The sequence below is a fragment of the Triplophysa dalaica genome, chromosome 9 (assembly GCF_015846415.1).
Source record: "Triplophysa dalaica isolate WHDGS20190420 chromosome 9, ASM1584641v1, whole genome shotgun sequence".
Classification (NCBI taxonomy): Eukaryota; Metazoa; Chordata; class Actinopteri; order Cypriniformes; family Nemacheilidae; genus Triplophysa; species Triplophysa dalaica.
In genome coordinates, this window is record NC_079550.1 from 19,004,178 (window position 1) to 19,029,133 (window position 24,956).

A 24,956-nucleotide genomic window follows, 5' to 3' on the forward strand; every position below is an offset into this window, starting at 1 on the left:
TGCTCGGCTAATAATGCCAAAGCATATAGATCTGTATCTCTGGATATGGCGAGGCAGGTCCTCTAATGCTAAGCTTGGTCCTTTACCGGGGTTTCTGGGTTTACAGGAGCACGTCTCGTTTTTAAAAGGCCACAACAATCGCATCCGATCGTGAAAGGGGAGTCAGCATGGCGCATCCCCGTGTGAAGGTGCGCTCCGGTGGGGGTAGCCTCGGCAAAAGGACGAAAAAGAAAAGAAGGCAAGATAAAGAACGCTAAGCAAAGATGTGTAGAGGCAGGAGCGGCACTGTAAAGTGCACAGGGTTCCTAGGGGAGAAATAGATCAGGTATGCATTGTGGCTCTGCAGCGATTAATATCGGTGGAGGAAAAAGGTCAAACTTGACTGGAAAACGCTACGGTATATCATTGTTACCGGCGTGGCCCACATTTCATACATCACGCCATGCTGCGCAGCCTCGGCTTTCCCGCCGCTGGTCTTGCAGTCAAAGCCCACGCCAAGTATAATCAAAGATTGATAGAGCGTCCTAGTTTAAAGGGGAGGGCGAGTTTGGAAAAGTTGGAATAAAGCGGGCAAAGTAACATTTGCCATCTCTTTGCTTTAGGGATGCGCGATGGCACCGGTCCGTGGTGGTGAAACTCGTACAGAATCAGACGACGTGTGTGGCTCCTATAACAACACTTGCGCCCTTTCTGCATTATCTCTCTTTCTCCCGTTCGGAGTGCGTGCTTTAATAATTAATTGATTTATTAGCTCTCTCATTAAACATTCATCCATTAATCAGGGCCAGATTTCCAGAGGAAGCGGTTCAATCCGTAAAGACAAAAAATCATGACTTCACATTTCAGCCTAATTACGCCTCTTTACTAATCACCACCAAAGAAATGGAGTTTCAGGAAATTACTTTTTTCTCCTCTTTCGCGCAACACAAAGCAGAATTTATTGAGTTGGCCAGGTAAGGTTTTTATGTATTTTTTCTCATTTCTGACCTCCTCCGCCACACAATTTGGTGGTGACCATCAGTCATATTAAGAGAACATTTGACGTCTAATCTGAGCAAAGTTCGGTCTTTAATAACACAACCTCGCCACGTTCAATTGAGGGCGGAAGTGCAAACCGGTGACCGAGAAAACTACGGATATCGATCAATCGCAGTGCTTTTAAAAGAGCGTATGTGGACTTGCGTCAGCTCTTTAACCGATGAAGAGGTCATTGGTTTAGCCACATTGGTTCAAAATAATGAAGCTGTTTGTTTAATTCTACAGTGTTATGTGAATGGGAATGGGCGAAATGAAAAGAGCGTCACGGGGAAATCCTAATGAAACAGAAATTCTTCAAAAACAACACTCAGTCATGGCCTGTATCTCGCCCTCACGCTCTCCCTTTCCATCAAGGATGGAGGAAAAGAAAGAAAAAAACATTAAATAAGTGAAAGCTTCAATAGAATAGCCAGTGTCACATTAACCTCCGAGCTTTAAAGAAGCACACGCATTGAACAACCTTAACAGGGTATTCATTGAACCCGTCTCTCTTTATTCTCGAATACGCTGCCGTGCGCATAGACTTGAATATGCCACTGCGAGGTTACAGCTATTTTGTCTTCTTCTCCAGTGCGAGCCTGCATTTAGGCCAATAAAGAGCACGGCTCTCTCATCTCTAATGAGATGCATACATTTACAGCATCACATCCTCATTAAAAAATAATATTAATAAAGACGGAACGAGAAAAAAAGAATTAATTATGAAACGCACTTCCTTCTATCACGGCGAGCCACGGGGGCCTCCACTGGGCTCAATTAGGATGTGTAGGCCACAAATCCCCAGACTAAATTAATTGACACCCCAGGGCATTCAGCTAAGCATCCCAGTGGCTTAGCGTAAGTGCTGAATTTCTTTGTTTTCATTTCATTTCATTTGCCTTATGAAAGTGAGTGGTGGGCAAAGAGATCAACAAAAGCAAAGGAGGGGAGGCGTGTTTAAATGCGATCACTGTCTTTATGGATTCTTAATCATCCTGCCGTATTTACAGTGTTATGTGTTGTTTATCCGGACTCGACAGCCGGAGGAGCGAAGCGTGAGTGTTTATTTATTTATTCATTTGTCCTTATTTTCTTATTTATCTGTGCGGCAGCTCGTGCTGAATGAAGCCCATCGGAGGCGGACTGGTCGTGCATCCATCGGTCCAGCCGTTTATGCAAAGAGCGCTCGGCGCTAATCCTTTAAAAGCATGCTGGATCTTAGATCATACTGGAAGACCACGCGAAAGAGAGCTAGTAAGAGACAGAGTAAGAGATAAAGAAAGATGGGAGCGTGCTGTAGGAAAGAGAGAGAATTAGACAAGTGTGGCACGGAAAGTAGATAAAATAGTATGTGAGAGAGAGGAAGAGAGAGAGAGAACGAGAGAAGAGCAGCAATAACCGTCTGCAGAAAACACCAGGAGACCTGCAGGAATGAAATGACAAGACTGGCTCAATCAAAATCTTGTCAAGACAGTTGGCTGATGTGTAGAGACAATCTCTCCCTCCCCCTCTTCCATCCCTCTCTGGTTTTTCCCAGTGTTTTTGCGTTCCTAGAGGGAAGCTTTCCATCAGCGCGCAGAGTTCTCAGGCTCTGAAGTGGGAAAGTGAGAATGGGAACGCTGGAATAATGACACTCAGAAAGTTGTGACGCTCACCAGAGATGCGGTGCGGCAGTGAAGAGTGACAAACACCTCTGTCGCACACTGAGGACCTGAACTACACGTTCACACACAAATGCACACACACACTCACAAACAAACATGTACACACGCTGCACACACACATCACTACCCTTCTTTTCTCTGACATACATGAACACACACTCACATATGCATACACACATCCACATATACACCTACGTGCATACACACACACAAACACAAACGTACACATGCTCCACACACACACACATCACAACCCTTCTTTTCTCTAACATACATGAACACACACTCACATTGGCATATACACATATCCACATATATACATACATGCACACATGTACACACACATACAAACATGCATGCTACACACTCAACCCACTACCCTTCTTTTTTCCCGTCACATGCATATGCACATATTCATGGGCACACACACGTACACATACTAACACGCATATACACACATTCACGCACACATATATACATACACATACGCATACACACAAACACACACATGCATGCCACAAACACACCCCACTACACTTCTTATCTCCTGGCACATGCATATGCACATATACACATGCACACACAAACGCATACTTACACACACATCCAGGCAAACACATATATATACACGGGCACATTCAATCACATTTGAATCTCTGACAAAGATATACAGGCACACATGCATGCATACTCGCACAAATATCACTACAATTCTTATCTCTGACATATACATGCACACACATACATATGCCTGCATACACACACACAAATACACACATTTGCACGTACATACTGATAAACATGCTGCACACATCTTATCTCTGATTATATCATCTGACTGTTCATGTGACAGGGTCAAAACATCTGATAATGCTTTTATTGTTGGTGGTTTCGTCATGATTCAAAGTAGATTTCTTGAAGAAATTGTGACTGGTTGGTGTCACAATAGGAAGGATTGTAGACTGTAGGGCATTGCTGTATGGTTGCTAGGGTGATTTGGGGGGTTGCTTACTGGACAATGTCGAAGAACTGCCTCTAACACTTTAGTTCCTGGATATAGTTTGGCAGATCTCTTTCCTCCTTCATTCCCACCTGAATAGGTACAGCAGCAAGCTCTCGTGTCCTATTCTCAGTTTCCCTCAATCTGCTGTTACAGACTCCCATCATCCGTTTCACAGTCGACAGGCTGATTCGAACCCCTGCAATTTTCATACCGATAAATATCGAAAGGGAGCAAGAGAGATAGCGCAGAGAGGAGTAAGTGAGGTCCAGGGTGTCTGGGATATGGGGAGAGGAGCAGAATCAGGCGTGGAGGAGGCAAATCAACAATTTGTCACACCTTATGTAACTATGAAAAGGGGTCTGTTCAGCATTGATGCCGGGGATCAAGCCTGGCGGAGGGGAGAAAGCGAAATGGGGGTTTAGCCGAAAGAATGGCAGGGGCTTGGAGAAGAGAGGGAGCGACAGAAGAGGTGTGATGGACAGATGAGCTCTATAGTCGTCCTGAAAAGGGTCTCGCACCGCGCCAGCATTCTCACAATAGACGGGAGGCTGAATAAGAGGCTAGAGGCTTAAACCCCTGCGAAACAGCTCTTAAAAAGCTGTTAGCCTGCAATTTAGACACAAAACAACACTGAAAGTGAGAGAGGGCCGACCGGAATGCGAGGCAGGAGATAAGGTGCAGAAGATGAGAACTGGGAAGGGGGGATAGAGAGAAGAAATGAATGAACTGTGGTGAGTTCTGAAGCTGCAGAGACAAATACTGGTGGCCCTTGGCACCGTTTGTTTGGACATTAGGAAGAAGAGACGCCTTTGTTTACCAGCGTCGTGAGAGACCTTTCAAAACGGAGCCTAGAGAACGGTGCAAAGACTTAAACTAATGTACACGCACATACACACCACCAGAGCAAAACAATAGAATCTTCCCACCGCACCAAACAAAAGGATAATTCCACGGCACAGAATCGAGCTCAGCTCTTTCCTGCTTGGGTTTAGTTGCCTTATCTGAAGCACGCACAATGGCTCGCTTTTAGCCAGCCCTGTTTATATCCGGCAAGTTAGTTTTGCACACTAGTCTTCTCTTTTTTCCGTTCGGCGCTGCACTCATCCACCCCTTTACCTGTTTTTCTCCTTCATTTTCTATCTCTCTTCTAGACAGCCTTGAGGACAATGCTCTGTGAATCGAATGGTTTAGCATTAAAGAGATAGTTCACCTAAAAATGTAAATTCTGTCATAATTTAGTCATCCTCGTGCAAATCCTGTATATAACTCTTTGGCAGTGTTGGTTACTCAGAAAAAGTAATTAATTACTAGTTACTCATTACATATTCAATAGTGTAATAAGATTACTGTACAAATTACTCTATCCAAAAAGTATTTACTTATTACTAACTATATCTATATATCTTTCTATATCCCACATCAACCTTGATTAGTTAAGTGATTCAAGGATGGACATGAAACAGCTTATTTAATTCATTTAAATAAATACTATTATCTACATAACGTACTCTTATTTAATGACCAAAGTATTACAAATGTGACAATTACACTTTAAAGGACGGATTTCAAAGTTAGACTTCAAATTTTTATGTCAATTCCACTATTGCGCACGCTTATATGTGACCCTGGACAACAAAACCAGTCTTAAGTAGCTTGGGAACGTTTTTAGTTGTAGCCAAAAATACATTGTTGGGGTAAAAATTACAGATTTTTATTTTTTGCCCAAAAACATTAGGAAATAAAGTAAAGATCATGTTTCATGAAGATATTTTATATATTTCATATTTTAAATGTATAAAAACTTTCTTTTTGTGAGTGGGAGGCCTGCTACAGCCTCAGATTAACAACTTCAAAGGCGACTTTCTCAATATTTAGCTTTTTTGCACCCTGGTTTTGTCGTCCAGGGTCACATATTACACAAAAAATTTAGTTTAATTACATCAAAAGTAACTGTAACTTACAGAAAACATATGAGTAATCCCTTAATTTACTTTTTCCAGTGAAAAGTAATTTAATTACAGTAAACAATTACTTAGAAACTAGTTACACCCAACACTGCTCTTTGGTCTGTAAAACCAAAAAGAAGATATTTTGAGAAACGTCTCTTGTTTTGTGTCCGTACAATAGAAGTCAATAGGGGCCAATGTTGTTATTCTTGTGAGTATCTTTTTTGTCATACAAAATATAAAGTCATACACGTCTTGGAATGACAAAATGAATAAATCATCAGATTTGACCAGATGTTAACGGAAGTGCTAACTATCCCTCTGCAATAGCTGCGATGTTTACTCAGAGTTTTCAGAACAAGTAGTTAAGTGGTTGAGGGAAGGCTAAATATGGCTTGACATTGAATAAATATTTTGGTTTATCCGCGACCGGGCCGACAAGTGCCACACACGCAAACATACTTTGGCTAATACCAACGAGACTCCCAACGTTAGCGTAGACCAGAGAGGAACGCTTGCAAACATCTGTTCGTCCCAGTGAAAGACTCTCCCTTCAGATCCATCCCGGACTCTAAAAACAGCCTGGAGAAAGTGGGGGAAAGTGAGGGAGAAAGCAAAGCTGTTTAATATGTCGTGCTCGAGTCAGGCCCGGCTGCAGCTGCACTTAATGTGTGACAAAAAAAGTCACTGTGTCAAAGCGGCAACCATGCCAGCCGCAATCCCCACAGCACGCCTGCCCTATTTACGCCACCACACGAACGCTCGCTCCTCTCCGCTTCCATCCAGTGCCGTGAAATGATATTCCATTTTTAAAAAATCCGGATTAAAGTGTATCAGGCCAAGTGTGTTGTGACCTTGTTACTGGGGAAGGGGGAGCGTATAAACACACGGGCGCACGCGGATGCCACACACTGTGGAGCAAATCACACCGTGGGTTTAGAGACGGCTTTTTCCGTCTTATCCCGTAGACGTTTATTTGTTTTGGAACCTCGTGAGTGACATTGCAAAGCCACGTTAATGCCAAGCCCTTTGTTTGACCTGAGTTTTATCTTGTTTCCCGTTATCATTTATGAACTTTTCTTCCAATTTGTCGTTTCTTTGCGGTCACGCTGAGCGGGAGCAGAGTTGAAAACCTCAAAAGGTTCCTTTTTAAAACGCTTCAATTTTCTCCCGCCGTTGCACCTCTAAATCTCAACACCACCTCCTTTTTTCTTCGTCTTTCATCCTTCCCTTCTCTGTCAGGAATGAACTTGTGTAATTAAGCCGCTAACATGCCGTTAAAGAATTGGCTAATTCAGCAAGGAGGAATTATTCCAATTTGAAATGACTCATTAACCACACGCAATATTTTGTTGAGCTTCTCTCCGAGCAAGATTTGGAGTGCGTTGAATCACTCCCGCGGCGTGAACTCCTTTCGGTGTATATGTGGGTTTTCGCGCATTTATGTCTACGTGTATTGCGAGGCCAATAAAAGATGTGTTTGATTACGCTAATACGGCCTGTTGGGTGCATTCGTACGCGTGCGTAACGGCCCCAATCGCAGGCCGTGAACGTCTCGCCGTGTTTGTGAGAGAGTGATTGAAGACACGAGCGTAGAAACATCTCGGCGAGGGGTCTAAAGAGGAACTATTGAATGTACAAAGAACCTTAAACATCGACTCATCCTGAAGAATTATCACCGCTCGTAAACATTTAGATGCTGGGGCAAGATTCTTTAATTGCAATCGATGTTCATCCAGTACCTGATGCAAAAGGGAGAATCCCAGAAGCACAACACAATTACAGAATCTGTAAAAAGACTCAATATCTCATAGAAGTGGAGCTCCAGGGATGGCAGGAGTGTACAGAAAGAAAGATTCTATGTAAACATATGGTTTAAACCCAGGCTCTGAAATACTACCGCTGGTAAAACCGTCAAGAAGGGTTTCGTTTTTGACAGAAAAGTCATATTATTGAGCTCTTTTGATCTCCTTTGGCAGGCCCTGGAGTATGGCTGAATGGCAAATACAACGCTTATGAAGGACTGACTGACCATTTACGTAAATTGAAATTGAAACCAGGCACCTGCAAATTAAGGAAGAAATACAACTTTAATGCTACAATCTTGCTACGATTGTTGTGAAATATTTAGTTCTGTAGTCACATTGAACTGAAGCTTTTTCTGAGAAAGTCTGGCCTTGTGTTCTCCCAGTTCTCATGGGAATAAGGGCACTTTTGGGTCACGGGGTAAACTATGGGAAGGAGGTAGTAGGTGATAGAACACATAGTATTTATTTATTGTCATTCTCATTTACATTTTGAAACAGAAATAGAATTGTACTCGACATTTGTGAATTGTATCAATTTGTCCTTCTAGTAAAAGTTGTTACAGCACACTGATTTTTAGTAGAGATAGCCTACTTTTATTTAATTTCATTATCTTCCTCTCCTCACGTCGCTCTCTTTTACTTCTCCTGCCTGTCTGTCTCCATCCAAAAAAGAGGAGCGCCGGCACAAGTGGGAGAAAATGGGAAGCTTGAAAAGACCTGAAATCTGCACTGGCCTTTGCCTCGAAGGGAGACAAAGCTTATGTTTCTGAGACAGACCATCGGATGGGGTGGGGAGGGTTGTGTAGGAGGTTAGAAGGGATGGATGGACTTTGCTGCACCCCTTGATGGAGTGGATAATTGAGTCTCGACCAAACTCTGTCAGCCAAGCTCGGAAGCCCCTTTTCAGCTCAGAGAAATGCAGCGAGAGTGATGAAGTGAGTGAGAGAGAGAGCGAGCGAGAACAACAGAGAGCGGCTGAGTACGAAGGAGAAAGAAAATCCCTGGCTCCCCCGGGGGAGGGAAAGCCGCTATTGAAAAGCTATTAAACCTGCATTTAGCAGGATTGATTGGAAATGAAGAGGCCTATTAAAAGCAAGGGACAAGAGGACAATGGCGTGTTTCTGGCCACCGTATGTTGCCCTCCTTTCACCGTCTTGCCCGGCCCCCCTGGGGTGGGGCCCCCTACCCTGTCTGTTTAAACATCCCTCGTCCAAAGAGAGAAGTTTCAGCACAAGCTGAATAGACCCCTCTTTATCCACCACCAGCACCCCATTCTCCCATTTAACCACACCGAAATAAAAGGCCAAAGAAAAGGGAGGAAAGAAAAAAATTGGGGGGCAATCCTTTTCTTTTGAAAAACTAGTAAAGCCCTCCCCTTCTTAAACCTCCATCAAATTGTGCTCTCACTCGCTGTAAAATCCCATGTGAATGGATTAGTTACTTCTGGCCGGTTGCCATCTTTCTACTTTCAAGAGGGCTCACGATGCGCCAGATCCAATCATAAAGCTCTTGCACTAGTAATGTGTGTAAGAAGTTTGTGTGTACATGAAAGTGCTGTTGAGAAAGAGACGAGTTGGCTTCGACCGTTTGTTGTTTTTGTCTTTCCGCATGTATCGTGTGTATAGTGCAGGAACACAGAGCCTTTTTGCAAATGCAAAGTAGCAGAGCCGGGAAATAATAAAAAAAAATACGCTGGCGAACGCAGCAGGTGCCTTCTCTTGTGTTTTTCTGTCTCTCTCAGCCTGCGACGGATGGCCCTCATGGGACGTTGAAAGCTGCTTTGATTGTTTAACATACAGTTTGACAAAAACACAATATCCCCCATTCCCAGGAAGTGGTGGAAGAATCCTGGGCTCGACGGGTCGTCGTTTTTCCGTGTCATTCTGCGCTAGGTGCCATATGGGCACAGGAAAGAGTTAAATAAGTCATGACCAGCTGACGCCCAGATTCCCTGCCAAGTGCTGAAAACCGAAGTCTTGTGAAATGTGTTGTGGACTGCTTTTTTCTGGCCGGCCCTGAAGATGATGCAACATTAGCCCTTTCTGCATCAATCAGTTTGCAGGCTCTAAAATGCCACTTGCTGGTCTGCGGTGGTGTTGGAGAAAAACAACCCGGCACAGCCTTTCAAAGCTTCGTTTGAACAAGTGAATGAATTTGGTTTAGTAAAAAGGTAAAACGTTCCTGGTGCGAAGGGAAACCTGCGATTCATTCTGCGATTCATTCTGCAACCGGAATGGTATTACTGGGGGCAGAGTGACGGTGAATACGAGCTGCAATGGTTCTTGCTGAATCAGCGCTAAAATACTATCACGCTAATGTGCTCTGTGCTTTCCCATCTCTCTCCCTGTACAAAATCACTGACCTGAACGATGGACTGGTTAGAGCCATAAGACAGATAGACCTCAGTTTTAGCAATAGGAGCCTTTCTGTAGTTTGCTGTGGTAATCTATTTAAAAGATGCGTGTAACCAGATTGATACGAAAACCCCCTGATATATATACTCTCCACAGCCCGTGGAACGGAGTCAAACTGCTGTCTATTATCATGAAGCACGATGATGTATTGAACGAGGTTATTGCAGCCATACGTTGCTCCTAATGTATTGCTTAACCGTGCATCCTGATACATAATTACATCATAATATCAAATAGCAACCCAGGTATTAATCTGCTGCTGCTATGTTTTGTTCTTTCTGCAGTGTCTGAAGCGGCCTACTTCTCCCAGCAGCCCCAGGACCAAGTGGTGGTTGCCGGCCAATCAGTGACCCTGCCCTGTGTGATCGTGGGATACCGAGGCATGGTCCAATGGACCAAAGATGGCCTGGCACTGGGCGGTGAAAGAGATTTACCCGGTAAGAAAAGTTTGAGCTTATCACCATTGGGTCATTAAAAGCAAAAAAATAAAGTCAACATAATTAATTTTCAAGGTGCTTATAAATTGCGCGCTCCTTCGTAATTAACTAGAAACCCAGTTTTCTATATGTCAACCAAATTTAGAGCAAGCAGCGAGACGGAAACGATGCCGTTCCCTGAGGATGTACACAATCCTTATAGAAGTCCATTTACTGAGGCTTAGTCTGCTCTTATCTCCATCTTTCCATTTCCAATTAGCGTCCGGGAGATAAAACCAATCATAGATTGGCAGGTACCGCAAAGGGCAGCCATGTCACCGCATCACTTCTGAGGCGGCTCTATTAGGTGACGAAACGCGGTGGCAAACAAACACTGCGGCTAATGCAAACTAGCGTTTAATTTGTCTCATCATCACAGCCGTCTGGTGAGGCTGATGTGGAGAATCAATCACAGTCGATGTCACGCGTTGACATTTAAAATGATTTCCCCAGCATCTTTGAAAAGTGCCGACCTGGACGGTTAACGTTGTCTCTTTTGAAATAATCATCTGGCTTCTTGAGCGAGCCACCTCACGTGTCGGCGCTCCGGGCTCGTGTACGGTCTCCAATGTTGAGTTTATATTTTTGTTTTGCTGTTACAGGCTGGACGCGATATTCTCTTTTGGGAGACCCGCTATCAGGCGAGCACAACCTGGTGATCGATTCGGCTGAGCTGGGCGATGATGCAGTCTACGAGTGTCAAGCCACGCAGGCCGGCCTACGATCCCACCGAGCCAAACTCACAGTGCTGGGTAAGAACCGCATAGTGTGTGTGTTTGATAAGATTGAGTGGGCGTGATCGAAAGCCCTTGCGATATAACTCTCCTGCAACTGATTCTTCGAAGCGGGGGGATTAGAACGCTCCTCGGGGTCCCCAATTTCATTAGCAGCATTTAGAATACTGCCTGAATCGTGGAACGCTGCAAATTTCTCTTCGCTGGATAAAACATTTGCTAGATCCCACCCCCATGCAATCATAAGTCATGCTTTCATTATTTATTCGCTATTTTAAATCATGCCACAACAGGACTGTTTTTTGAAAGCAGGCAAACCAAATCGACAGAAGCGCGGAGGAAAATATACCAGCTCTCTCTCTCGCTCTCAGTTGCCTCCTGACACTTAACATGGTGAAGGGCCAGGGAAATGTGATTGCAGCAGTCACAAATGACTTGCGTGAATGGTTAAAAGTCAAAGTCTGCACAGTTAGCACATTTTACAGTGACTCACAGAATTCATCAACCACAGGGCTGCTTTTACATTAACGCTATGTGATTGATCTACATATTCTCCGGCATTTAGCGAGGGGGGGTGGTGGGGGGAGGATGAAGATGGTGTGGGGGGCAAACGAGCACCGGGGGTTTCAGCTCAGTGCTGCGTTGCTGACACCTGGTGGCCCAACTTGGACACGGCTAGGATGCGTTGCTGAAAAACAGATTCTCTGTGCTGCAAAAATGCCTCGGGTCTAAGAATACGGGAGATTTTTAAAGACTTACCACTGTGAGAGTGAGTTACATTCTGCAAGCTGTGCAGTAACAAGAAGTCAACCTCTAATAATTGAACAAAGCAAAGTCGGCACCCCCACAAGCTTAAGAAAAGCAAGGCTACGACAACATGCTTTGTGCACGCGGCCGATGTTTGGTGCACCGATTTCCAAAACCAGAGCGTAGCAAATACAGCGGCTTCCGAGTTGTGTGTGTGTGCATTTGCGAGCATTCACGTGTGTATGTGCATGCCGGGGCATGTGGGGAAATCAATGCAGCCGGATGAGACCGAAGCAATCCAGCAGAGTCAAAGAAGTCAACGACAGGAGTGCAGTCGAGGGAATCCGCATGGAAATTAGAATCACCTCGTGCACGGATTCCATTAACGCCCGGGCAGGACCGACGAAAAGACCTCTGACAATTCCGATACAAAAACAGAAATTGGCTCGGAGAAAAGACACGGGAAAGACGCAGAAGTGTTCTCCACCAGAAAAATGGAGAGAACTGTGTTTGTGTGCGCGCGTGTGTTCCGCGAGATGGACACTTTCATCAAAGGTGGCAGACACTATTTGCCCAAGGCATCGCACAGTCATGCAAACAAATGAACGAATCAGTAATTCAGATGAAACGGGCCTGCGGCAGAGTGCCTGTAAATAGACTCATAATGACAAATCTCACCCATGTAAAGAGGGCACGAGTGGTGTCTTAGCCTGTTTTCAGATAGAGCTAGTCGCTTTCAATCTTTCTGTCCATTTACCAGTCTGTTCTGTATAGCGCAAATATTAACCTGCAAAAATAAATGCTTTGGCGGTACCGGCACCATTGAGGGTATCATTCGTATGTGTGTGTGGAAAGACTGTACAAACTCAGTTGTAGTTGAATTCACAGTTGCCAACAACATATTATTATATTAACATATAACTTAACGCCTGTAAGTGGCTGTTGAAAATAAGTTTGAAAACACATTTCTTCTCGTTTACAGTGCCACCTTCAGATCCCATAGTGGAGGGAGGACCAGTGGTCAAACTGAAAGCTCACAGCCCTCATAACCTGACTTGCCGGGCGTCTGGAGCCAAACCCGCCGCTGAAATCACCTGGTACCGAGATGGAGAGATAATGCAGGAAGCCATCTACTCGAAGGTAAGAGCGTGTGCATAACAGTTGGCTATACCATCACCAATAGCACTCCGGAGTCACTGTCTGATTGCAGACGATTCCTCACTTGTACCCTTACTGTACCTGCTCTTCCCATTTCACAGTTTCCACCCAAAATTTGAAACACTCGCTCCTTCCCAAATTCAATCTCTGCACATCCTCATCGCCCCACCGCGAGCTTCCTCCTTTTGTGCTTCTATTTTCTCTCGCTCGAATACTCGAGCATAACTGGAGCATGTCAAAGCTCAGACAGGCATAAGCGTTTGATACAGTTTCCGCTGAGAGAGAAAGAGCGAAGGGAGAGGCAAAGAGAGAGAGAGAGAGAGAGAGAGAGAGGGAAAATCAGCCACAACAATGCCAAAACACAATGGAAAGTGCGGTGGAGCGTGAACCGGCCGCAAAATGCGAAAGTGTCACATTTGTCATGCTCTCTGACCACGCTAAACGACGCTAAACGACACGTTTAAGGGGGCAAGAGCACGGCAGTGAATCGAGAGAAGAGAGAGGGATGAAACGTAGGAAGTAGATTAGAGAAAAATTATCACAGGAGGAGCTTGTTTAAGAGAAAGAAACGAGGAAAATCCAAAGCTGTTTTGATGTAAACGGGATAAAATTTCAAAGAAGGGATGAAAGTAAAGGATTGTGAAAAAGGCAGTCATGGATAGAGAGAGAGGCTGGGCGAGATAATAGAGAAGGAAGGAAAGCGGAAAGGTGTTGACAGGCGGCGACTCGATCCGGCATAAAAATGCTTTCAGCGTGTCTCAGGTTAAGCGTGCGACCCGTCATCGATTCGTCCCCCCGGCTCTCTAGGGAACTGTCTTCCCGTAACGCCCCCACACCTGTGTCTGTCTTCCCTCTGATTTTCTAGTCAAGCCCAAACCAAAAAAATGCACCTCATCCTCCATTAAGGCACTCCTAGATGCGGCGGGCAGCAATCTGCCTAGACTGTACACCTCTCTCCACTTAGCCGTATTGATTTCCTGCACACAATAAATAGATTTTGAAGATGATGTGCAGCGGGAAGAGCTGATAGACAGATCTTTGGGAAAACGCGCTAACGGCAGAACGGTCCCGGCAGCATCGTAAAACACAGCTGCATGGCCAAACTGATGCCGGCGTCTCCGCAACGCTCAGCCTACAGTGCTGGCACAGGCTTAAAATCAAATGGGATTACGGGCATCCTGGGAATTTCTTATTGAATTGGGTTTTACGTCAGGAAATATAGGACAATTCGATTAGGATTATTATGTTTGTGCGATTTGAACGGCGATAACATGATGTTTTTCCGCCGTGTTTTTTTATGAGAAAGAATACACCAGACTATTAGGGCGAAATAATGTTTAACAGAAAAGTAGATTGACATTAAAAGCCTTGCTGTCCGTCAACCGTCTCTCTTTGAATACAACAAGTACAAGACATGAGAGAAATTATGTTGATAGTTTTGCAAAGGGCTGCCTATTTACGTTATTTTCAAAGGTTTTCTTTTTTCAAACAGCTAAGGGAATGTTTCACCTGGAGTGATATTGTGTTGGATTTTGAACGGCTATACACCGTGTTTTTTAGAGTCTGATGGAAGACGGCAAGAGAGAAACTGCAGTTAGCCTGTTACCCATGGTGCCCGAGGATAGCGATTCTGGACGTACTTACACCTGCAGGGTCCTAAACCCTGCCACCCCTGCAGGCCGCCAAACTTCGGTTACCATCAACGTTCAGCGTGAGTCCACGTTTATTTTTCACACGTGCACATTACTCTGTGAATCAGAACATGTAGTTGTTGTTTTAATTATGTAGGTAGAGGCCAGGAGCAAGGCAGCTGTTTTTATCCTTATAAACAAAGAGCTTCTACAGCACCGAATGCAATATTTATGAAAGCAATATCTCGTGTTTTAAATGAATTATACATAACATAAATCTATGGAATGTTAAAAATGTGTGTGGTTTGTCAGTTTAAAATAAATAAAAATAACATGGAGGGCCAGATTTCAGCATTCAATAGAGCGCAAATCTTGGTTTAAGGAATGAATATGTTTGCCTGTGTTTATATATCTGCAGTGTTTTATAGGAAAACACACGTGTAATTGGACAAGGAAACAGATTTAAAAATGATTTGGGGACCAAGATTTACATACCTGTAGCTTGGCGGTACAGTCATTGGGAAGGATTTGTAATGCCTCTATTGCTGCAGTGAATCTAATCCCACGTGTTTCCTTCCAGATCCCCCGGCCGTGACTCTGTCTGTTCAGCCTCAAACAGTGATGGAGGGAGCGAAAGTGTTGTTCATCTGCTCTGCTTCTGCCAACCCTGAGATCACAGGTTACAGGTAAACACATTTCAGATCACAACAGACTCAATGCATAATCCCAGATTATCCACTTCAACAGATCAGAATTTGAGGGCCAATCCCATATTGCATATGAATCACAGATACAACGCTTTGTGCGTTGGTGCTCCAATGGATGTCGATAACAAACAATAAATGACTATTGAATAGAAAATAAATGAGAAGATTTTTTTCGGTTTCAAACAGATGGTCCAAGGGTGGGATTCCCATATCGGAAGCCAACGGCGACAGCTTGGAGGTTACGGTGGACCACACCTACTTTACAGACCCGGTCTCCTGCGAAGTGTCCAACTCAGTAGGGAGTACAAACGTCAGCACATTGGTGGATGTACAATGTAAGTTTCCATCTGTTAGCCCAACTGACGCTTTATTGTTCAAAAATAATAAAGCAATCAAAGTTTTTCCTCCATTGATCAAAGGAGAGATGAAGAAATGAAGCACTGGTTGGTTATGAAATTGCATTTTACATCGCCCGTAAACAAGAAATTGTATTATTTTGGCCAGTCGAACAGCCTTTTCTTCAGTATAATCAGCTTCCAACGTATTGTTAACGTGGCACTGCATGATAAATTTTCATATAAGAATAAATAAGATGTTACAATAAACATTAAAAAATTTTCCTTTTTAAATATAAGACCACACGAGCCCCTACAGGCACTCCTTCTGATGACCTTCATTTCCTTCACGCGTTCCTGCATATTTTTTTTAATAAGATTGCAGATGAGAACATTGTAATGGGATTCATGTTCCTTTTGTGCACACTGATGTACTTTAATGAAATGTACTAGAACGCCGCGTGAATTCTCCATTCTCTGATTTTGCAGTTGGCCCTAGGTTACTGACGGAACCCAAACCCCTGATGGTGGATATAGGGATGGACGCTGCCTTCACTTGCTCATGGACGGGCAACCCTCCCCTTACCCTGGCCTGGACCAAACATGGCTCCAGTGTGGTATGTTGACCCCTTCTCTTTTCATGGATATGGCACACCATCTGTTTGTTTTCTACCACCCTTTTACAATCATATTTTGATACATTTCCAATATTAGACCTACACGTGAGTCGGCCGGTCAAAGGGTGGTATTTTTGCGAGCATTAGCAAAACCGTGGCTATCCTTTATTCAGCCGAATGGATAAAGCGATTGCCAGCCTAAAATGAAAGTTTCGCTTCGGTAGACATGTGAAACGTATCAGCCTGTTCTCCTGTAAGTGTCTCTCTCCAGTCGCTTAATCGGATTTCATAAAGAGCCAGAGAAAGCAAACAAAGAGAGAGCGAGAGAGAGAGAGAGAGAGAGAGAGAGAGAGAGGGATGAAGAGCCAAGAGGTTCTGATGAGGCAATCAGTTAACTCCACCCCTCACCCCTGCCCTTCCTCAGAATGGGCCGATCTGACTCCACAAGTAGCGCGTTCACTCCATCGCCAAGATATGGATTAATTGGCTAATGCGATGAGTGCCGGCGAATGAAAAATCGAGGGGAGTGTTAAACGGATTAATCACAGTTTGCCGGCGTTGAGATGGGAGAACGGGATGAGAGGGCGCTCTAATGATCAATGCCTCCTAACAAGTGACCACGACGCGAGTGCTAGTGCACCGGAGGCGAAGTAGCACGAGTATCTGCTCGCGCTGTGGAAAAATTGTGCACAAGCTGTTGTGGTAGGTTTAATTAGAACAGTGGGTTGACTCCGAGGACCCAGGCTGGAGTGCTTTAGACAGTAATTAAGATTGCTGCAGACAAAATTGCACACCGAGTCAATGCTTTCCCTTTGGTATCGGTGGCATTGGTCTTTCTCTTGTGCGAGCCAAAAGCAACGAAATGGATGACTGGTACTAATGGTTATGGCCGTCTCGGAGGGCCACAGCTCGATCCGTCTGGAACAAACAATGCGCTGGGTGTCTACGCAATCCTTCCATCCCGTGGAAATATTGACGTGCGGTAATGATTTTCATTCCGCAAGTTGGTAGAAAGATTTGAACCGACGTCAATATGAGAAATTCTATCACACTTGTAAAGACAGTAAAGTACCGCAATCTGTATTTCAAAGAAAGTTTAGCGTTATGCTTGGTTTGTGGTCACCCAATGAAAATCTGACCTTCCCACTTTTATTTCACGTAACAGGTGCTCAGCAACAGTAACACCTTGCAGCTGAAAGCAGTGACACAGGAGGATTCTGGGACATACACCTGCAAAGCCATCGTACCTCGGATAGGTGTTGCAGAGAGGGATGTAACTCTAACTGTCAACGGTAAATAAACCCTATCCTTATATTTCACTCGTCTTTTGTCTCTCTCTCTTGATTTATCGCAAAAGCCCCATTCTAAAATCAAGTGAGCTGCCTGCCTAGAAAGCGATTTAAAGCATCATAGGCACTTATTAAGACCATTGCAAGAAACTCAAAACATTTATACAAGACAGCACTAGTAGTGTCAGCTATAAAAATACATCTCATTCGATACTAAAAATATCAATAAAAGCAGTTCAATCTAATAGATTTTTCTAATCTATTCCGATAGATTTTGTACGTGTCATTAGCTTTGCCTCCCAGGCGCCGCTCATGGAAAATGCTATTTGTGTGGTGCACAAAATCGATTCCTATGTAGGGCACTCCGGTTCAGTCCCCTATAAAGTTCTCCAAGTTAGGATACTGCCTTGGAAGTTTTGTGTATGATTCAAAGAGTTGTGAACTTCAGTACAATTCCTATTCATCTCTTCTTCTCTCACACACAAACCCTTCAGGCCCTCCCATCATCACGGCTGATGCCACGCAGCAGGCTGTCAAGCATTCCAAGGGCAAGTTGGAGTGCCTGGTGGGAAGCAGCCCACCCCCTGACAAGATTGTAAGTACACCCTCTCGCTTCTGTCTAAATGTTTGTTTGCGTTTGCTAGGTGTCTGAGGCTTAGCGTAGCCTCAGCTTCGTGTTTCTTATCTGACACCCACATACCCGTTGCCCTAATAGAGAATTCTCGATGAGAAGGCTTATCCTGCATCTCACCTCTTTCACCCTCAAGCAAGCAGAGGCGAACTGTGCTAACGCCAGGGTCTGCAGAGTGAACCTTGGACCCCCTAGGCTCCTTCCCAATGCCGAGCAATTAGCGCGTAGCAGCGCCGACCTCCTGTGACCCCTTGTACGTGGGAAGACCTTTTAGCAGATAATTAGGATCTAACTTGGACAAACCAAAAATAGTGAAGAACAGAAATGAATAGAGACAGATGGAAGGAGGATAAAGTTAGAAGCCTAGAAAAAGCAATGATGGAGAAAGAAAGAGAAATACAGGAAGGGAAAAAATGGCAAGACATTGATAGGTGGGGATTGAGGGTGTTGTTGGCTGTTGTTTCTTCACCTTAGACCAGTCGTGGGAGGTCGTCTCAGACACGCTATTTCACCACTTCGCCATGGAAGGTGAAGAAAAGAAACAACAGCTTGTTCTTTCTCACCGAGTAGCTGTGAGATCCCAGACTGACCTGCTGCTAGACAAGAGCTGCTCGTCTACTTCACACATTTTTTCACAAAGCTCTTTCACGAGCCGAGGCACAGCACTGGTGGTAAACCAATTTGACATGATGGCGGAAAGGAGCGAGAGGAGAATTCTAATCCCTGACACTGAGCTTAAGACACTGAACATCTACTACCAGGGTGATGGATCTTTGATTTGCATTTGCACCCTGAAATCTGTTGTGTTCAAAAAGCCGTTTTAGATGTTCTGCCGCGTTGGCTGGACTAGGCTTGAATATACAAAGCTTAAAATCGTCTTAAAATCAAAACTGTCCTTATTGACAACGTTAACACAAGATACAGGTCTTATTGTGCACGGTTCATTCATGCACATTATTCCAAAAGAAAATAAACACAATACCTTCTGAAACACGCCTGTGTTGGCCCTCTTTGACCACTTAACTCCACATAGTATGAAATATTTTTCATGGTCCGATTGCGGAGGATGCTGAATGTTTAGAGAGAGTGTGTGTAAGTTCAGTTTATACTCGTGCGTCGGACCTACGCCGTAGCCTACGCAGAGCCGCCTATCTTTGGCCGTAAACCTGACGCACACCTCTCAAAAAAATGTAACACTGAACACATCTCAACGGGAACCCTACACTGATCGCAAGCGCTGTGATTGGTCTCCTTGAACCCCCTCCCTCAGGTCAAAAAACTCAGAGATAGCATCATGTTTACTCAAACGCATTTCTGAAAGAATTATCCAAGTAATTATTTGTTCATCTCTATTTTACATCTCAAAGTGACTGTTTACTTGCAGCTATAACCGCTAATGGTTCTCAAACAAGTTCATTCTTCTTCGGCTCTTGTCTTGGTAACACAAGTAACACGCACGTGGGCACTGATGCCTAGTGGTCATTGCCTGTCGACGCAGAAGTCTAAATGAAAACAGACACATGACCTACGGCGTAGGCAGCGGCGTAGGTCCTACGCATGACTATAACTACAAATTGTTAGCTAACTCCTTTATATCTGTCTCTTCTTCTCGTAGGTCTGGACCTTTGGGGACATGATGTTGTCATCTGGTTCTTCTGGTCGTTTCTCAGTGCAGACGGTAAACAGTGACCATGGTGTCATCTCCTCACTTATCCTCTCCGAGACTTTCGCCCAAGATTTCCAACTTAAATACAACTGCAGCGCATGGAACAGATTTGGTACTGGCACTGCACTGGTCACTCTGGAAGAGGAAGGTATGGGTTCGGACACAACTATTCTTTTGTATTAAAATCCTTTATTTTTCTTTTATTCCCATATTGAAATAGTTGAAGTTAATAATATAACATCGTATTCAACATATTTATCAACATGGTTTTTAAACAGTATTGGAGGTGGTCCTGGGTAGTTGTAGGCTGATTTTCCTTCACTATTCAGTCCAATAAATTAATTTTAGTTTAGTGAGAAATGCTCATATAGGCACTATTTATCTTTGTTTACAAAAAGTAATTTTGAGCATTTAAGCGAGAGCATTTTGATCAACAAATATTTAAAAGTTTTTAAAGGCCGTGGGAAACACACATTCAATCAGTAGGAGCAAACTTTGACTGGTAATGAAGATCAGCGAGTGTTTGGGAAATTCAAAGTTCAGTTTTGAGAGTCAAACTGGAGAAAAGAGCACGTAATAACTAAAATAAAAGTGAGGAAAGTGGCAAGTTTAAGATTTGACTACGTGCCAAGCTCTGTATGGCACCGTCACTTTAATCACAGAAAAATTGGATGATTTCAAAACACTGACAGTAAGTAGTCGGGTCTGTCCACCTTTGGAGTCAGTGGCTTTTATCTAAGATTAGTTATGGCTCGCTATAATCCAGTTTGAGTCCGCTCCTTGCAGGAATTGCATCTCAAAACACCCCGCTACCCTTCGCTCATCTTAATTATCCACCAGCGAATCAATATCATTTAATCAAGAGATGGTCCACTTAATGAATACATTCGTCCCATAACAACGGTATAGATTTTGAGCCCGAATGAATTAAATCAACATCCGACGAATGTGACGCTTCGCTGGCCGTTTCATTTCGTATGCACGGCGCAGCGGCTTAAATTTGCTTAAATAAGACTAAGAGCGCGGTCGACGGCTCAAGCCTTTGTACTGCGAGACACCAAAAATAAGGTCTTCGCCAGCAATTTGCATCAAGGCAGCAAAGCCAAGTCTCTGGAGAGGCAGACAGTGCTATCTCCTGGAATCTCTAATTAGATTACTGTCGGCTGCCTCGCTGCGTGTCAGGCCTGGTTACCCCTCTTCCACCAGAGATTAGAGACAATAGAAGGGTCTGATGATGCCACTGCAGATCATGCTTGATTCATTTCTATATGTGCTGCTTCAGTTCGAACGAAGTAAAGCAGGGCAGGGGAATACAGCTTCGCGTAGAACGCATTGACAGGCGGAGATCTTTTCCCCAATCGTCCGGAGAGCTGACGTGCCTATGATGAAACGAAAATGAAATCATCTCTACGGCTAAATTTGACTGGAAAAACTGTCAAGAACATGTCCAGGTCATATTTTTTTACCCTATAATCAAAAGGAAAAAGAAATTATGAATGAACCCAATTTTTTTTAGAACCATTAAGATTTCATGCCTTGTGACATGTTCGTGACGATCAAGCCCATTCCTCCCAATTCTCAGTAGCCCCTTTCATAAAAGATCAAAAAGATTTACCTCTTAAGATGATCACGCCAGCGTGTGCTATTGTTATAAAACACAAATCTCCTTGTTTTTGGCTTACCTTGTCATGACGTGAAATACATGTTCATCTAGAAATATGGACAGACGGAACTTTCTAGAAGTAGTTCAGCTCACTTACTCTCTCTTCTTCTCCCGCAGAGGCTCTTCCCCTGCTTATCATCATTGGAGCATCCGTGGGAGGAGGCTGCGTCTTCATCATTTGTGTCATTGCCCTGGTTTCCATCTGCTGCCGCCACACTGCTAAAGGTGAGGTTTTAGGTCAGATGTCAGCTTTTATCCTTTCCTCGAAAACATGAAACTGTAGAAAAATCAAACAGACTAACTAGACAGAGGGTAATTATGGGGGAACCTCTTTGCATTGACCTTTTCACCTCTCTGGAAATCTTCTCACCGCTCACCTCATTAATGTCTATCCACTGCTCTTTTTCTCCACCTAGGCAAAAAGGGCACACGTCTGTCTAAGAGTGACATCCGCGTACAAATCGTGCACAGCGATCACATCGCAGCTCGTGGAAATGATGACGAAGAGGACGTGAAGGAGCCTATGGTGAGCTGCTCTTTCAAGACCATGCAATTTACGATTCGCTGTTCAAGACACCGTTCAACTTCAAATGTAAAATGGGGTTTGAAATGAATCACTAAGGTCAAATCTCTGTACCCGTCTCAGGCGCCAAATAGCAGCGAGTCTCCTGGAACATCTCGCACGGAGCACAGCGACCTGCTGGAGGAAGAAGATGATGAGAGATCAGATGTCAAGGTATTACATTTCACAAAGCCCGACTCGGTACATCTCATAAAATCAAAAGGTTTCATGTCGTTTTCAAAGATTTGACGAAACTACGGTACTTAATAACGCCTGCTGATCTTCCATTAGTATTACACCACAAGCTTGGATCACGTTCAAGAAAAACATCGATGACTGCTGGTCAAGTGCTAGCGTATAGTTGTACACAAATCTGACAAAGTTCTTTTCCTCATTTCTCAGGACCCCACAAATGGCTATTATAACGTGCGGGCCCACGATGAACGCAACACCCCCAGAACCGGTTTCTCTGAATACGCGCCGAATTCTCGGCCGGTCTACACTCCTTCTCAGCTCCCCTCGCCGAGCCCCTTGTACGGCCAGCACTCCACTCAGCCTCGGATGTACGACTTCTCCCAGCGTTATAACACGACCCCGGCCCCACGCACCACCTATGAACAACAGCCGCCGCAACAACCCCAACAGCAGCAAACTCCCACAGTCTACCCCCAGGAGCCGCTCTACCCTGGCTCCGCCTACCTGCCTTCCACCTACGGGCGCGCCTTCACTAGCTACGTCAAGCCCGCCTCCTACGAGAAGGTTGACGTGTTTGAGCATTCAGACGAGGCCAGCAAAGTTTCCAGCTCTTCCCGCTTCTCGTACGCATCTTCACAGGTGTCGCAGCAGTCCGATTACGGGCGGCCTTCGCAGCAACGCATGCAGACTCACGTGTGATTGGCTCCTTAAAGACCCGCCGCTGGTTTGGCATCATCCACGACACACGGATTTATATCAGACATTATTCTGAATTGGATTCAGGAGGGATTAAGCAATTATCCGCTTGAGAGGCAGGAATGCACTGAGATTTGAGAAATGCGGTCTTTGCTTTTCTCGCTGTCGAAGGGCAACTTGATGATGCGCCAATCGAGCTTGAAGAGTCACCTGATTGTTCAAGCTGCTAATGTGAATTCCTTCGTCCAAATGCTGAACTTCAGGAGAAATGAACACCGTCCTTCGATTCTTCTGCGTGACACTGTTTTTCTGCAAAAATGTTCTAGCACTGACAATTCCAGACCCTGGAAAGGGCCGTGCTGTGAGAGGAAGGAACGGCTCTCCTGAGCTCATCTTCACGACACTACGCTAAAACAATCAAAATATACATGAAGTACAAAATGTAAAAAATAAATGTGTTTGTTGGCATGCTGATGGAATTGTTAGCACATTTGTGTATCAATGACAACAGGTCTTGCCTATGTAACGCGGCTCAAAGGTCAATCCATTAAGCAGGGGAGCTAAAGGAAGACGAGCACATGCGCGCTCGCTATTTATCCAAAAGCTCCACCTGCGGTCTGCACTGCTTTCGGGCTCTCAAGTGAGTATCTATGTAACGCCTCAACAGACCAGTGCAGGAAACTGGAATTGGAATACTTTTCTTATGGACAGAACCGTAAGATGCTTTTCTGTCTGTTTAATGGAAACGATTGGCCAACCCCCAAAGAAGATATTTTAAAAAATAGTTTCTTGAACGAAGCCGCGCAAACCTAAATTACCACATGGCCTTGGGGTGTGCAGTAATATTCTTGTAATGTTCCTCACGTGACCACTGTATGTTATTTGAGACAGAGTGCGCCAAGGTGATTGTTTTGATGACATTGGTGTCACCGTCAGGTAGCACGAACATGTTTACATAGATCTAAAAAAGATGAACGAACTAGCAAGTGAAATGCAGTACAATCCATTTTCACTTCGAGCCACTCCGACGACTGTAAAAATAGTTGGGAAATTCACTCCTGTCTGTTGCATGCAGATGTGTGTATGTGACCGTATTCAGCATCTCTTCTCATCTGTTTGTTCCTTGTGTAAGAAAACCGCTTACTGCACCCTAATTCAATTCGATTTTGGATACCTGGACATGCAGGTTTCCATACTGCCATTTTCCGTTGAGCCTGAATGGTCGGCTCCGTTTTGGAAGAAATGTCAAAACGAACTGTATGATAGGTGAAACAAATCACTGCTTGTCTTTATTTTTATATTTTATATAAGCCTTAATGTACAGCGTGTAAGCTGCTCTATTGTAAAGTACCTTTATATTATAAACGCATATAACTATTTGGTTGACCATGATTTTTAACACATATGTTACTTATCAGTTTCGGAGAGCCAGAAGTGAGGTGTTACGCAACTAATTGACTTTTTATTTCTTCCGTTTCTTTTTTTAATAATGTTTGAATCATTTTATTTGCTAAAAATGAGCTATTGTTGCTGGTAACTTTGTACACATATTTATATTTAAATAAAACCATTTCAAATAATATCTGCTTTGACTGGAGTGGGTTTGACACGCATCAAATGGGGCTGTCAAATGGCATGAGGGAATGAGGACGAACAATACCCGGGCTGTACGAGTTGATGAATACATAAATTAGCAGTGATGGCTATGTTGATTCTCCTTTTCCCGCAGCGACAGCAAGTTTTTTTATGAAGACTGATGAGATTCCCAAAGCCCCCGCTGTCTGCGCATCAAACACGGGCATGCACGGCCCGTCTCTCTCAAAGCACCGTATATGACATTATCGTGTCATGTCATCCAGTCTCTCAAATTTCATCAAGTCGGGAGACGAGCTGGAGATATTCAGGACATAAACACATACTCGGCATCTGCAGGACAAGGCAGATTTGTTATCTTTATGCACATAATAATAATCTTTTACATTGTAGTCCATTTAGTT

At 44.1% G+C, this 24,956-nt stretch overlaps 1 protein-coding gene across 1 annotated transcript in view; it reads left to right on the forward strand.

Moving 5' to 3' along the window:
- kirrel3l (kirre like nephrin family adhesion molecule 3, like) overlaps nucleotides 1-24,541 on the forward strand; it is a 39,803-nt gene extending 15,262 nt beyond the window's left edge. The window contains exons 2-15 of the mRNA XM_056757242.1: nucleotides 10,137-10,289; nucleotides 10,931-11,080; nucleotides 12,792-12,949; nucleotides 14,528-14,678; nucleotides 15,179-15,284; nucleotides 15,492-15,640; nucleotides 16,130-16,257; nucleotides 17,423-17,549; nucleotides 18,041-18,141; nucleotides 19,793-19,991; nucleotides 21,624-21,731; nucleotides 21,923-22,032; nucleotides 22,153-22,242; nucleotides 22,471-24,541. Coding sequence (XP_056613220.1) covers nucleotides 10,137-10,289; nucleotides 10,931-11,080; nucleotides 12,792-12,949; nucleotides 14,528-14,678; nucleotides 15,179-15,284; nucleotides 15,492-15,640; nucleotides 16,130-16,257; nucleotides 17,423-17,549; nucleotides 18,041-18,141; nucleotides 19,793-19,991; nucleotides 21,624-21,731; nucleotides 21,923-22,032; nucleotides 22,153-22,242; nucleotides 22,471-22,962 — 2,222 coding nt within the window. The 3' untranslated portion in view covers nucleotides 22,963-24,541. The remainder of the gene's footprint in view (nucleotides 1-10,136; nucleotides 10,290-10,930; nucleotides 11,081-12,791; nucleotides 12,950-14,527; nucleotides 14,679-15,178; nucleotides 15,285-15,491; nucleotides 15,641-16,129; nucleotides 16,258-17,422; nucleotides 17,550-18,040; nucleotides 18,142-19,792; nucleotides 19,992-21,623; nucleotides 21,732-21,922; nucleotides 22,033-22,152; nucleotides 22,243-22,470) is intronic.
- The last annotated feature ends 415 nt before the right edge of the window (nucleotides 24,542-24,956 follow it).